The sequence below is a fragment of the Mesocricetus auratus genome, unplaced genomic scaffold, assembly GCF_017639785.1.
Source record: "Mesocricetus auratus isolate SY011 unplaced genomic scaffold, BCM_Maur_2.0 Super-Scaffold_100023, whole genome shotgun sequence".
In the NCBI taxonomy this organism is placed as follows: Eukaryota; Metazoa; Chordata; class Mammalia; order Rodentia; family Cricetidae; genus Mesocricetus; species Mesocricetus auratus.
The window spans coordinates 826,830-840,923 of NW_024429204.1; the positions used below are offsets into that span (position 1 = coordinate 826,830).

The 14,094-nt window shown below is 43.3% G+C and overlaps 1 protein-coding gene across 3 annotated transcripts in view; it reads left to right on the top strand.

Moving 5' to 3' along the window:
- Positions 1 to 14,094, top strand: part of Cpq (carboxypeptidase Q) — a 400,249-nt gene that overhangs the window by 331,465 nt on the left and 54,690 nt on the right. The window contains exon 8 of one of the 3 annotated variants that reach the window (XM_040730421.1): positions 1,687 to 1,748. The exons of the other annotated variants lie outside the window; for them this stretch is intronic. Within the exon in view, the coding sequence (XP_040586355.1) occupies positions 1,687 to 1,748 (62 nt within the window). The remainder of the gene's footprint in view (positions 1 to 1,686; positions 1,749 to 14,094) is intronic. 3 annotated transcript variants of the gene reach the window in all.

Here is a 14,094-nt window from a genome sequence, read left to right on the forward strand (position 1 = left end):
GCCAGCTTCTTATGTCCTGGGTCTCAGACTAGGTCCAGACATAGATAGCGTCAGTAAGTTGATAAAATGCTGCCCCAGTGATGTACCAGATAGCTCAGCAGGAGGGGAGAGGTTGAGGATATGAAAGGTCCACAGAGAAGACTAAAAAAAAAAAAAGAGAGAGAGAAGCCAGGAAGTGGGAGCATTTGGAGGAAGGAGTTCATTGCCAGGCTCGGTCAGAGACAAGTCCTTCAAAAGTGATGTCCGGTCTAAGAAGGGTTCTCAGGGAGACACTTTTTGCCCATTAATTTCAGTGGCTGGCAAGGAGAGCTCAGTGAGTGCTATTTTGCGGGAACAGCAAGAAATCGGGAGGCAGAAAGTGGGTCGGAAATGAAGAATTGGAGAGAGCAGGCAAGGAAGCCAGAGTTTTGATGGGTGCATGGTGCGAGAGAGGGAGGTTCTTATGGGGAGGGTGAAATTCCTTCAGATGGAAGTGACAGAAACAGGTCTGTAATGATAGGAGAAATAAAATCAGTCTGCTGAGACGTGACTGTAGGATGTAAGGCAAACGATGGGAACATGGGTGTGATATTTGCTGATATGACTTTGCAATTATAATTTTAATATAGGGTTCTAGTATAGTGGCTTAGATCCACAAATTACTGGAGAGTGTAAAGGTCAGTTTTGCATATGAGATGGAAGCTATGGGGTGGCGGGTTCTATATGTAGCCAACCCCTGTGGTCCATTCCTAACAGAGAGTGGCCTTGAACACGTCACCTGATCTGTCTACACCAACTGGAGATGATCACGCCTGTTTCTCAACCTGGTGCACAGTACATTTTGTCTCTAGTCTTCCCCTGGAGCCCCAAATCAAGAAAAGGAACGTACGTAGTGGCCTCTGATCTAGACTGGTAGAAAGATACGGAAAGCTATGACCTTACACTGTGGATTTTTAATTTACTAAAATTCAGATCTGTCCTAAAGAGCAGTTTCATTCCATCTGTTGGGGACATTTAATGTTGTGCCATTTGGCCCCAGAAAGGACACCAAAGCACCCACCATGAAAGCAATAGGCGTGTAGACAAGGAGTCTCATTGGGGTTTCTACTTGGTTTCTTCCCCTAGAGCTTCCAAACGATAGCTCCCTGTTCAGGGATGATGAGAACTGCTCAAGGTCCGTATCCCTACCTACACAGGCGCCGCAGTGGGCATTGGTGGTGACTTGAATTGTCCTTTGAAGAGGCCTGACACTAGTGTCAGTCAACCCTTCTACCTGTTAGTGAAATTGGGATTATTGTCTGTGATCAAAGTGAGAGGATGTTTCCAAAGTGGATGTCACATGTTGGTGATCCGTAAGTGCTAGTTTCCATTCTAGAGCATGCTAGGGCTTTGTCCCACAAGACACCGCAGTTTGTGGGGGAGGGACTAGAGTTGGCCTCCAAGTTCGGCCTGTGTTGAGCCACTACTTGAAGTTGGGATGTTTATCTCCTTGAGCATTTTGCTCATCTCTAAAAGATGCAGTGACTTCCACAGCACCGGCATGTGTGGGATTAAATAAGGCAATACTTTTCTCTGTGTCACTATTTTGTCTGGTAGCTAGTAATTTTATTCCGGTAGATCCAGTGTATTTCTCTGCATGAAGTGAAACTATCAAATGTTTAGTCATCCCTCATCCTAAATCTATTTATTTTTCTGTGTCTGCCACAGTGATGTCACTGCCAGTTGTCAGCATTGAAATGACGCATCCTTTCATCCCCAGCGAATTCTAGGTAGGCATTTTCTCCCCTCTAGTTGAACATTTTTGCAGTCCCCTTAAAAACAATGTCCTCGTTTTTGTTTCCTTGGCTCTGGCCTGCCTCAGTTCCTCCCTCTCAGCTTCGTAAACCTCATTATGTTTCCCTGTGTTGTTTGTGGTTCAGCGAGTATAGTGTTTCTGTTCTGAAGTACAAGAGAGCACAAGACCAAAGCCAGAGTTCTTCCTGGACAGTTTCTATGTGCAGCCCTCCACCTGTCTTCTGTTCTAGCCTGCTTCACAACTGAACTATGCTAAGTCAAAGAGAGGGGAAAGGCAGCATGGGAGGAGAGGCAAGAGCTGTTTCAGGTAGCATCCTGCTGGAAAGTTACTCCGATGCCACCTTCTGCTTGCAGAGCTCACAGCCTGGGCTATACAATGCATGGCAAAAGCTAATTTCCAATGCAATTATTGGTACCCCCACTGCCCAACTGCTGTGTTTTGTAATCAAAAGCTATTAACAGCAGGTATGAGTCTGAAAATGCAGAGAATCTATTGAAGGCTTACCAACCCAGAGGAGCAGTTTGCTTCTAGCCTATGGGCCCGTGTTACCCCAATTTTATGTTAGCAGAATGTTTGTGCATCTAGAGAATAGTTGGAGCACTTCAGCCGATGATAGACAGGAGTGACTCTGGTATGAATAGCCTTTGCTAACTCAGGTGCACACAGATCTTCAGGTGAACCCCATGGTGGTCTCGCTGAGCCCCCGCAATATTTTAGCATTTGTTCGCCAAAGAGTAGATCACTACCTGACGGAGCCTTCGTTTGGCATTCAGGAGAAGATAAATTGATTTTCTTCAGGCACGAACGGGCTGAGTTATCGGTGAGCACAGTGTTGCCAGGTATTATTACCCACACCACCTGCTTCCTAGTCTCACCGGCACTGAGATACCGACTGGCTTTCTGTCTGTCATCCCAGCCAGCGTTAGGTTCATTTGTGTCGTGACTTCTTTGTCACCACACAGTAAGGAAATGGAGTGTCTACCTTGAATAACCGGCTTTGGCGAAATAAAACGGTGTAGTTACAAATTCTTGAGGGAATTTCAAGTGCAAAACAAAGCACAGGAGCCAAGAGAGGGGAAAGATTTGTGCATGGAAGAGGAGGACATAAACGAAGAATGTGAGACGCAGAGGAAAATGAGGGACGCTGATGGGCGAGGGATGGTAAAGGGAGAACGATGGAGTCAAGGAAAATCAGAAGATAAGAAATGAGAGACCAAGACCAGGCTGGGGAAACCCACAGAAACAGCTGACCTGAGCTAGCGGGGACTCACGGACCCCAGTCTGGCAGCTGGGGAACCAGCACAGGACCGAACCAGGGCCCCTGAACATGGATGTCAGTTAGGAGCACTGGGCAGTCTATGGGGCCTCTGGCAGTGGAACCAGTATTTATCCCTAGTGCATGAATGGGCTTTGGGAGCCCATTTCCTATAGAGGGGATACTCTCTCAGCCTAGATACATGGGAGAGGGCCTAGGTCCTGTTCCAAATGTGAAATACTTTGATGATCCCCATGGGAGGTCTCACCCTCCTTGGGGAGTGGATGGGGGTGGGATATGACATTGGTGGGGGTCATGGGAGGACAGGAGGGAGAGGAGGTGGGGTTGGTATATAAAATAAGATTGGTTTTAATTTAAATAAAAATTTATTTAAAAAAAAGAAATGAGGCAGAAGGGGGTGGGTCTGTTCTTGAGCAATGGGTTCAAAAGGAACAAGAAAACATGAAGGCCACAGTAAGAATTCCAGAGGAAAAAATTTACAGATATCTAGGTCTTAAAAACTATAGCTTATCTGTGGTTTGGGAGGAAATGGGGAAAAGCTAACTAGATGTCTGAATTCCTTAAGGCTGCCTGCCAGACAGAGAGAATGTATGCTGTGAATTTGGACTGTGGAGAGCCAGGCAGACACATTACTGCTCTTGGCGAGCATGTAATGGTAGCCGAGTTCACTGATGCATATTTAAACCAAATATTCATGACCAAGGTCTTAGGTAAACAGTCACCAGCTGCAAATGGAAACTGTATGGCTTTCAGTCGGGAAGTGTCTGCAGAAACAGGAGTCTGAGGTCCTGTGCGAAGCCTTTCTCAGACATTTTTGGTCATTTGTGGTTCTCAACACCGAGGTGTGTGTGTTAGCAGCTGTTCCATTGCGAGGCTGTATATCCTTTGGTGTTTATAATTTTCTGCTGAGCAAGGAGAGGGTTGACCTGCAATGTAAATGAAGTCCCTTTTGGGGGAAGACCAAATACTACTAACAAAAGAACTTACAGAGGACTCCCAGGTTCCAGTGGGACCCACAGAAACCCCTGTACCCAAACCTGAGAAATCCAAGGAAATCTCCAAGGCAGCTCACATTTACAATCTTCTTCAAAGGCAGGTAGAGACTGGAAGTGTGAGGGAATTCTCCAGGTGATATTTGGCCCCAAAACTATTGAATTCTGCGATTGTTACGGAACCCACACTGGCAACCGGCTACTCTGTTGAACTTGATAATCATCTGTAGCTTGTGCTGGGCTCTCTATAGAACACAGCCTCTGTGAAACCCTTTCCAGTGCCTTCTCTTATGGTCTGACTAAATGAAATACAGTTTTCACCAGCGAGAGGGAGAGGTACACTAACCATCCAAACTGAAATATTTGCCTTTATGATGTAAATATATATTGATATTTCATGCAGCAGGATCTGGTTTTCTATAATCATGAGTTGGGTGTCTCGAGGACACTAGAAACAACTGTTTTCTTTCCCCCATTCCTCCAGTGCCCGTTCCAGATGAGAGTCACCTCTGGGGATGAATAGTTTACCGGCAGCTGTCAAGTCATTCAACAAACATTTACTAACTAGTTATTTCGAACAGATAGATGCAGTTGCCTGGGACCTTTCTGGCTTTAGTACTCAGTGTGCTGTGTTCCAAGAATCCCTCGGCTGCAGGCAAGGCAAGCCCATTAGTGGCCCCAGCACCTACGCTGTTCTTAAAGAGCTAGAAGAGATCCTAGAAATCATGGCTCCTAGACACCCATCTTAAAGGCCACTCAGCGCCCAGTAGTCCTCCTCGTCAGTTTATCAGGGTACTTTTGGTAAATTCAGAAGATCCTTTGGCATCGCCGTAGTGAACTTCAGTGCACTACAAAGGTCTCACCAGCTCCACCTGTGTCGTTTCTGAGAAAGTCTAGCAGTGTAACAAGCCAGAAAGCCCCTGTGAAGCCGGCAGATGGTAGTTCCATCTCTGACATGGTCCTTCACAGATGAATGCACAGGCGAGTCATTCAGCGCCTGCATTGCTAGGGTTTCCAGTGCGAAAATGAAGCAAAGGCAAGAGTTTCCCATGAAAAAGAGCTGCCAGACAAGGAAGGGAAGTCAGGAGACATGTGCAATAGCTTTCATGCTCCAGTGCCACCTGGCCTTGAGTCGGTAAGTTCGCCTCTTCATTTCCTCGTAGCTTAGGAGGGGTCTCCTGGTCGTCAGGTGATGGTACAGGGAACGTGAACAGACCCTGCATTGTGCTATCATGTGACTGTTCTTACTGCATGAAGGAGGTGCGTTTACCACGGGTCGTGAATTAGCACAAGGGTTGTTTGTAAACCACCGTCTCTGAGCTAAATGTTTGTTTTGGTTACAAAGTATATGAGGACGGATATTTATTACATCTAGTGCTATACATAACATATGTAATGTATGTACATAATTCCATTAAAAATCCATTATAGCCGGGTGGTGGTGGCGCACGCCTTTAATCCCAGCACTCGGGAGGCAGAGGCAGGTGGATCTCTGTGAGTTCGAGGCCGGGCTGGACCGATAGCCTCCAAAACAATACAGAGAAACCCTGTCTCCTAAAAACAAAAAAAAAATCCATTATACATATCCATCGATACATGTGTGTATACATATGATGGTTTTCATGCTGCAATGACAAAGCTGGGTAGTTGCTTGCATCAGAGAGGGTATAGCACAGCGAACTTAAAATGTTTAGATTCTACCCTTAACAATATGATTGTAAGATCAGTGGTTCAAAATCCAAGATTGTCTTAGGATCTGTGTCTGTGTTACTATGTGATCTCAAGCAAATGGGTCTAGCCATCTCTGACTCTCTCTCCCTCTCTTGAACTGTACCTAAAAGGAATGCAAATAGAAAACAGAACTTCTTCTCCCCCTTTCCCAAATATTGTGGCAATGGATAAGAAACAAAGGCATTGATCTTTTTCTGGAAGAAAGATTGCTTAAATTCAAAGTGTTAGTCATCAGGCTGATGCTGTTAGAATGCTCAGGGTGGTGAGTGATGTGCTATTCTCTGGCACTAACTGTACAATAGTGGGAGGTTACTTTGACACATGTCTGATACCACACAGACCTCTGCACTGTATCTAGTCAGGAGTATGAGTTTTAGTTACTTCTTCATCCCTCGATCCTCTGAAGACTGTCGTTAAACATTTACAAGACACGAACTTCAGATCACGCCCGTATCTTTGCTAGGATTACCCGGCAGATGGCCATTTTAATCCAGGACCAAGACAGAGGGGGCTCCCTGGGCACAAGAGGCAAGGCTACTCTCAAGACAGAGGAACAACAGTGGGGGCCACGCATGGGTGGTTTGCAGAATAAATACCAAAGAGGTTTATGTTAAAACTCCAATGATTTGATTCTTAACTACGTGACTCATGCAGACTGCCTGAGAACACACAGGAGTAGCTAACAAACCTTTGCATAATGTGTGTAAATATGGGGCCTCCGCTTTCGCAAGAATCCCTTCAAAACTCCAGGGAAGATGTTCCCGAGAGCAGTTCTTGTGTGGCTCAAAATAGCTGCACAAGGCACCCAAGCCTGAACATCGAACATTTATCAGCTCTCTCTCTCAGCTCCGTTATAGGTGGTGCTTTCCCGACTTCAGGTTTTGGCACAAACAAATTGGTGGGTAATCATTTGCTCTACAAAAAGATTCTTTGATTTACAGATAGGCTCACTCCCATGTTACTTCAGAGGATCTAGTGCAGTGCCAATAAAAATCTCCTTGTTACATGCTCTCTCTACACCTATCTTTGTCAGCATGAACCTGGATGGTAAGATAAAAACAAGGTGCACTAAACAACCCTCTCGGTTGTTTAGTCAACCAAAAGCAGCTTTTGCCAAAGGCCTTTTCTTCACAGCCTAGGAGCTTAATATTAGTTTGTGTTTATGATTATCCCAGAGAGATGGAGTACAGAATCTTATTTACCAAACAATGAAAGATCAACCAACTGGACTCTAGGAGTGGTAAGGATACCACTAACAGACACTATCATGGTGGGCCTTGCCATGTGGCAAGCAACATTCTAAGACATTCGTCGCTGATAATCAAACCAGAAAGTTAGGTGCAATTATTTAACATTCCCATACTGCAGATGTGAGACTAAGGCTCAGAGCTGTAAACTACCATTCCTCGCCAGCTGCTACACATTGCAAGATTCAGAATCAGCAAGGCTGCCCTATCGTTTGTGATACTAAGCACACAGCATGATGCTGGCAAAGAAACTGTCCCAGATGCTGAAATGTAGGAGCAAGAGAAATGGATGGTAGTGCCTAGTCTAGGTTCAGGAAGCTAGTAAAAACTGATCCCTTGGGCTGTAAAAGGCATTGAAAGCAGAAAAACTGGGCAGATTCTACCAACTATTTTAATATATTAGACAACACGAAAAGCAGGACTGTGACCCCCAAGCAAAAGGAAGCAAATGTTTGCCCCAATAGTTCCCCAATTTTCTCCCTGGAGGCATATTGTGGGTCATGGAACAGAAAGGGGAAATCTGAGTATAGCACAGTGGTGTCTTCACAAAAACCAAACGTCTAATCAGAGAGTGCGTGTGTGTTCCAGACAAAAGGGGCCATGCTGAAAAAGACCTGCAGGAATCGGTGCAAATCCTCTTTTGATGAATGCTGAAATGGGCATCTATTAGGTAAAATTCCGTAAGACTCAGAAAAAAACAAAACCAGCTTTCAAAGAACTGAAGGCTTAACAAGGCCCAGAGCCAGAAGGACATGCAAAACCTGAATCACGATCTACTGCAGTGAAGGAATGATTGAGTCTGTAGTGTATTCAACAGAGACCTCAAGAAGGGCCTCTCTTCAGTGGGGGAGGGGGCTCAACTAGCTCATGACTGTGCTAGATATAGCAACCACAAATACACATGTTGAATAGTCTTTAAAGGAAAATACAGACGTTCAACAATAGAAAACACAGAGCGTCTCCTATTCGATCAAAAAAAAAATTACTAGACAAGAAAAAGGAAGAAAATCTGACCACAGAGGAAAGAGCCGAGAGAACACAGATCCAGAAAGTGCTGGTGAAACTGGCTGACAAAATACATAAACGGCTATCATACTACATATAAAAACATACCTTTCTATGTTATTAATTTACATTGATTATTATTTTCATGTTATTTGGAGACTAAGAGAAGGAAAAACTGCAATGAGAAGGGAGATAGAAACTATAGTCCCTTGGCATGATACAAATAAAGTACATAGCGTGTGAAGATTTAAAATTAATGAGCACGTAAGCACATTGAATCAAGTACACGACTACTGAACTTCAAAACGTGATAATACAAATAATTCAAAATGAAGACGAGGTGTGGGGTGGGAGAGATTAATAAAAATTAAAATCTCTATGGTAATTGAATAGGTTCAACCAGTACAACATGTAAAACTGGACTCTCCAAAACTGCCAGGGTGGTGTTAGAACAAGAAACGAAAATGAACTATTAATACCCAAAGGTTTTTCAGTGCATCAATAACTCCACACTCATAGGCAGGGAACTCAATAAAACCAAGCAGAATGAACATGTAAGCCACTGTCTCCAACCTGACTGGAAGCAGCCGTAAGAATGCCTCTAAAACTTCCAGATAAAAAAAAATGTTGTGTAAAAGTGAGCACGATAAGAATAATCATTGCTTTTATAAGAAATTGCAGTGTCTTGTGGAAGCCATAAATGACATCTTTAAAGTACTCAAACAAAACCCCACCAACATAGAGCAATCAGCAAAAATGCACCTGAAAATTATAATCAAATTAAAATTTTTCTGAGACACATTTTTTGACAAACGAAATGGGAAGATCAGACTCTTCCTCAGAAAAAACCCATATGACGAGAACAGCTAAAGAAAGCATGTCAAGTGGAAATAAAACTATGCCAGGTCTGACACAGAACTTCCAAAACAGGACAGAATTTCTGATAACTGATAACCAATAAAAGTTACTTTATGTTTAAAAAAAGAGAGAAAATTGGAGCATTTATAAGTAGATAAATAAGTCAGTAAATCTAAAAGGCATTCTGGCCTATGAAACATCTTTCAAAAAGTATGTGATTCCATAAAGCAAAAACAATAATACATATGGGGTTTATAAATACAAGGAAGTAAATGTAGGACAACTATTGCAGAGAAAAAATATGCTAGCATACTATTGTAACATTCAAAAACACATGAAGGACAAACCTAGCAGAGACTGTCATTCCTTATGGTGAATATAATAAATTCTAGAGCAACAGCTAAAAGGTAAGTTATAAATAATAAGCCATAGGTAAGATAGACCACAACTTAGGGAGAAATGAACTCCAATTAAAAGAGAGGAAGGATCAGATGCAATAGCATATGTATGGCCTGTCATCCCAGCATTTGCCGAGCTGAGGCGATGGGATCACACGTTTCAGGCTAGCCTGGGCTATGTAGCCAAACTCAAGTTTCAAAGAATCTTAAAACTTATGTAACAGGCTGTGCAAGCCTGGAGACCTGAGTTTGAACCCATGTAAAAAAAAGCCAGGTGTCAGAGCTATGCATCTGTAGTCCTATCCACTATCCATCCAATCAGTAGTTGGTCCTAACTGCAATTCTTCTGCAAGATGGGAGGCAGAGACAGGCTAGCCACCTAGAGACTCGTGGGACAGCTAGCATGGAGGACACTGCACGGCAGAAACAAGAGAAACCCTGCCTGGTCAGTTTGGAAAGCAAGAGCCAACTCCTAAAAGTTGTCCTTTGACTTCCACACACAGGGGATGACAAACACACATCTCTAATATCTTCTCCCCCCTCCCCTCCCTCTCTCCCTGCTCTTAATACTAATACTGCTGATAATAAATAGTTTTGAATACAAATAAGAGAAATTGAAGAAAAAAAAGGTTAAATGAAATATAAGATAGACACGAAGGTGGCAGGATTGTACTCAAACATCTCAACCAAAAGACAGGCTTACCCAACTGAATTTAAAAATGAGGTGAGTGTAAGCAGTACTCAGATGGAAATCTGCAGTTTCGCGTGCTTATGTAAGAAGGGAGGATGGGTAAGGCTCACGATCTGGTCACAATTTAAAAGCCTGAAAGAGTGCATTGTCATCAGAGAGCCTTTATCCAGCAACTGATGGAAGCAGATGCAGAGATCCACAGCCAAGCACTGGGCTAAGCTCCTGGAGCCCTGCTGGAGAAAGGGAGACTAGACTGTATGAGTCCGGGTGGGGGAGCACAGAGACAGCTAGCTGGCCTGAGCTCTCTGGAGCTCATGGACTTAGGGAGCCTGCGTGGAACCAACCTAGGCCTTCTGCATGTGAGTGACACTTGCGTAACTTGGTCTGACTTTGAGGTCTAGCAGCGAGATCAGGACCTGTCCCTGGAGTTCTTAGCTGGCTTTGGGGAACCTGTTCCCCACCCTTGGATTACCTTGCCCAGCCTTGATGCAGGGGAGGAGCTTGGTCCTGCCTCAAATTGATGATCCACCCATGGAGGTCTGTCTTGTTCTGAATGGTGGAAGGGTAGAAGGGGAGGAGGGTATAAGGAAGGCATGGGTGGGTGGGGGGAACAGAAAAGGAGGGAGGGGAAGCTGTGGTCGGTATGTAAAATAAATGAAAAAAATTAATTAATGAAAAAAATAATTAAAAATATCTAAAGGACCTCTTTGGTCTGGGCCGTGGAAGTGAGATAAGGAGGGAACACCGTTATTTGGAAAGTGCCCTAATAATCACATGTGTCATCGCTATGGGTCTAAGGTCTACCGCCTTCAGGAGGCCTGTGGCAAATGTGACCATACCTCTATCAAGAAAAAAAAATAGCTGAATATGGAAAACCTAAACAACACCATCAATCAATCTCAAGGCTGAGAGACGACAGAGTGGCCGCCAGCCCGGCTCCAGGTTCAGTGAGAGGTTCTGTCTCAAGAGAAAGGTGGGAACGACACACCGTCCCCTCCTGCCTCCGCTCATATGTGCACCGCAGCATGCTCAACCGCACATGGTGCGTCTGCACCGCGTGTGCGCACTGCGCATGCACACAAAAGAGGAGGAAACAAAACAGTGAACTGATGCTAAAATCCATCTACCTGAAGAATCTATGGGTATTGATTAACCAGAACAATTTTGAAAAGAAGTCAATACATGAAGCGATTCGTCTGATTTTAAGGGCTCAGCACTTCCTGCTACCCTGTAGCATTCTCCACGGTGTGTTATGTTGCAGTCACGTCCTAAGAGAAGACACAGCCAAGGAACAGAAGTGGTTCTCAACCTTCCTGATGCTGCGACCCTTTAATAAAGCTCCTCGTGTTGTGGTGAGCCAACCATAAAATTATCCACTTCATGGCTCTGATTTTACTACTGTTATAAACTGTAATGTAAATATCTGTGTTTTCTGATGGTCTTAGGTGACCCCTCTAAAAGGGACATTTGAACACACCGCTCCCAAGGAGTCATAACCCACAGGTTGAGAACCACTGAACCAGAGCCACACATTGTCATTTAAATATTTATAAAAGTCTGAGGCTGTTTAGTGGGTAGGGTGTATTATTCCCACCTAATAGTGCTGAAACAGATAGACTTATGGGACAATAAAGTGAACCTTCATTCTTACTTCATATCATACACACACAAAAAAATTAAGCTAGAGAAAAAAAATGAAGCAAAAATATAAAATTATAGTGATGATAGAAGAATATATGAGGAAGATCTTTTGGTCTGAGGTTAGGTGGACATTTCTAAGACACACATTGCTAAAAGTACTAGCCATTAAAAGTTGAATTTCATCAAAATTAAAAGATTTTGTTCAGTGCAAGCTAGCATTCAAAATGAAAACTATAGATGAGAAAATAAACTTACTGAGAAAAGACTTGTACCCTACACAACTTAATTAAAGGGAAGCAACACAACAAAAAAAATGGACAAACTAAGAAATATGTTGCAGCCGGGCGTTGGTGGTGCAGGCCTTTAATTCCAGCACTCGGGAGGCAGAGGCAGGCGGATCTCTGTGAGTTCGAGGCCAGCCTGGTCTACAGAGAGAGTTCCAGGACAGGCTCCAAAGCAATACAGAGAAACCCTATCTCAAAAAAAAAATGTTGCAGTGAAGATACACACATGCCAAACAGGTACATCAAAAGGTATTCACTGTCATCATAAAGACAAAATAAAAATAAAGATGAGAAATCACTGTGCGCTCACAAATGATACAGCCACCGGAGTGTCATTGGAAGCTGTATGACAGGCAGTGGTCATTTTATGATGAATAATGGAGGCAGTATTAGTACTTACTCCTGTCTTGTTGTTTTTTAAGGTTTTGTAATAGTATGAAAGTCTTCGGTTAGGGGATTTGCTTTGGTTGTCTTGATCTATCCGAGCATCACAACTGGAATCCAACATCCTGTTCCCTTAGCTCTTACACAACTTGTTGGTCAAGCCCTAGTTTCCATATTCTAGCCTGCTCAAGTCTATCACAATCTTTTGTTTAAAAATTTTCCTTGGATCATTTTATGAATACGATGGATGCTCAATGCATGCTTTCCCAGAAATTCATTTGGTTGAACTACTGGGACAAGGGATGAGTTTCCTGTCAATGCAGGGATTCAAGCAGAATTGGGGGGATCTCTGAAGGTGTCAAGGTGGTCAGCCATCCACAAAGCATAAGAGTGAAAACTAAGCTCAGATTGATTTCATCAACCTGGATCAAAATTTCTAGAGAGTTTAAGGCTAAATGGTTGGACATCAGCATATTTAAACATAATAGAATTTGGAGAAAAGTTTCCAGGCAACAATCATTCCAATTTCAGGTGTACAATAAAGCTTAAGGTATGACTACATAGAAACTCCTTTCAAAGTATATGTGACCTTGAGGGGGGCATTCTATACCTAAGAGGCCTATAATCTAGAGTGGTCTTTGACAGAGACAGCATAGAGGTTAGCAGACCATAAAATACACTGTGTTCTATTAACTGGGAGCTAGAGATAATGGTCTAGGGAAGGACAGTCTCAGATAAATACTTTGGGGGCTTTGGGTGAGGTTTGCCTCTATAGCAAAAGGTGATGAGGTCTGCCTGTACTGATAGCAAAAAGTCACTAGGACATTGACAATGTCCACTCCCAGCATTCTTGGCAGAAAACAGGTAGTTCCTCCTTTGAAGAATTCCCCCTGCATGTTTAACATTCATGGTTTTCCCTAGAGCGCTGTGGACACAAGGACCTTTGTGCCCCCAACACAAGGTGAACAGCCATATACTAAGATCTTCGTTAACTGATCTGATGAGAAAATATTCATTATGGAAGACACAAAAGCATTATTTCTTGTTTAGTTTTGATGAAGTCATTTGAATCTTAGATAGCTACTGAGCCAGACAGGCAGTTTGTGTGGAAAGAAAAATTCCTGATGCAAGAGTCATTTCTCCATGGAGAAAGAATTCTAAAAATTAGGAATGTCAGAAAGCATCCACGCAAACTGCTGGCCATGGGCAGAGCAAACCAGGTGTAAGCAAGAAAGGTATTCTGGTTCATTTTGGTTACTGTGGTATACATATGCATTATATACATATACAACATATACATGTATATCCTGACAAAAAGAAACTCAGGGGGGAAAAGAGTTCATTTGACCTTACCATTCCAGGCTTTAATTCATTACTGTGGAGAAATCTTGAAAGGTCTGGTCATATTACACCCACAATCAAGAGAAAACAAACAAAACACATGTGTGGTGCTTGCTTGTCTGCTACTCAGCTCAAATTCTCTATTCTTATAAAGTTCAGAACCCTCTGGGGAATGGTGCTTCCCACAGTAAATGAACCTTCCTACATCAATTAGTTTAATTAAGACAGTCTCCAAAAGGTATGTCCGCAGGACACCCCAGTGTAGACAATCCCTCACTGAGACTCTCTTCCCCAGGTGATTCTAAGCCATGTCAAGTTAATGAAGTTAACTATCCCAGGAGTTGTATAATTTTGAGGCATGTGTAAATATAAGGGCTTTCAAAAGGCACGAGTTCATGTAAGAAGTTCCTAGAAAGAGATGTAAGTGATGGTATGGGTAGGGGTCTCTCGCAGAGCTTCATAGTGCTGCCTC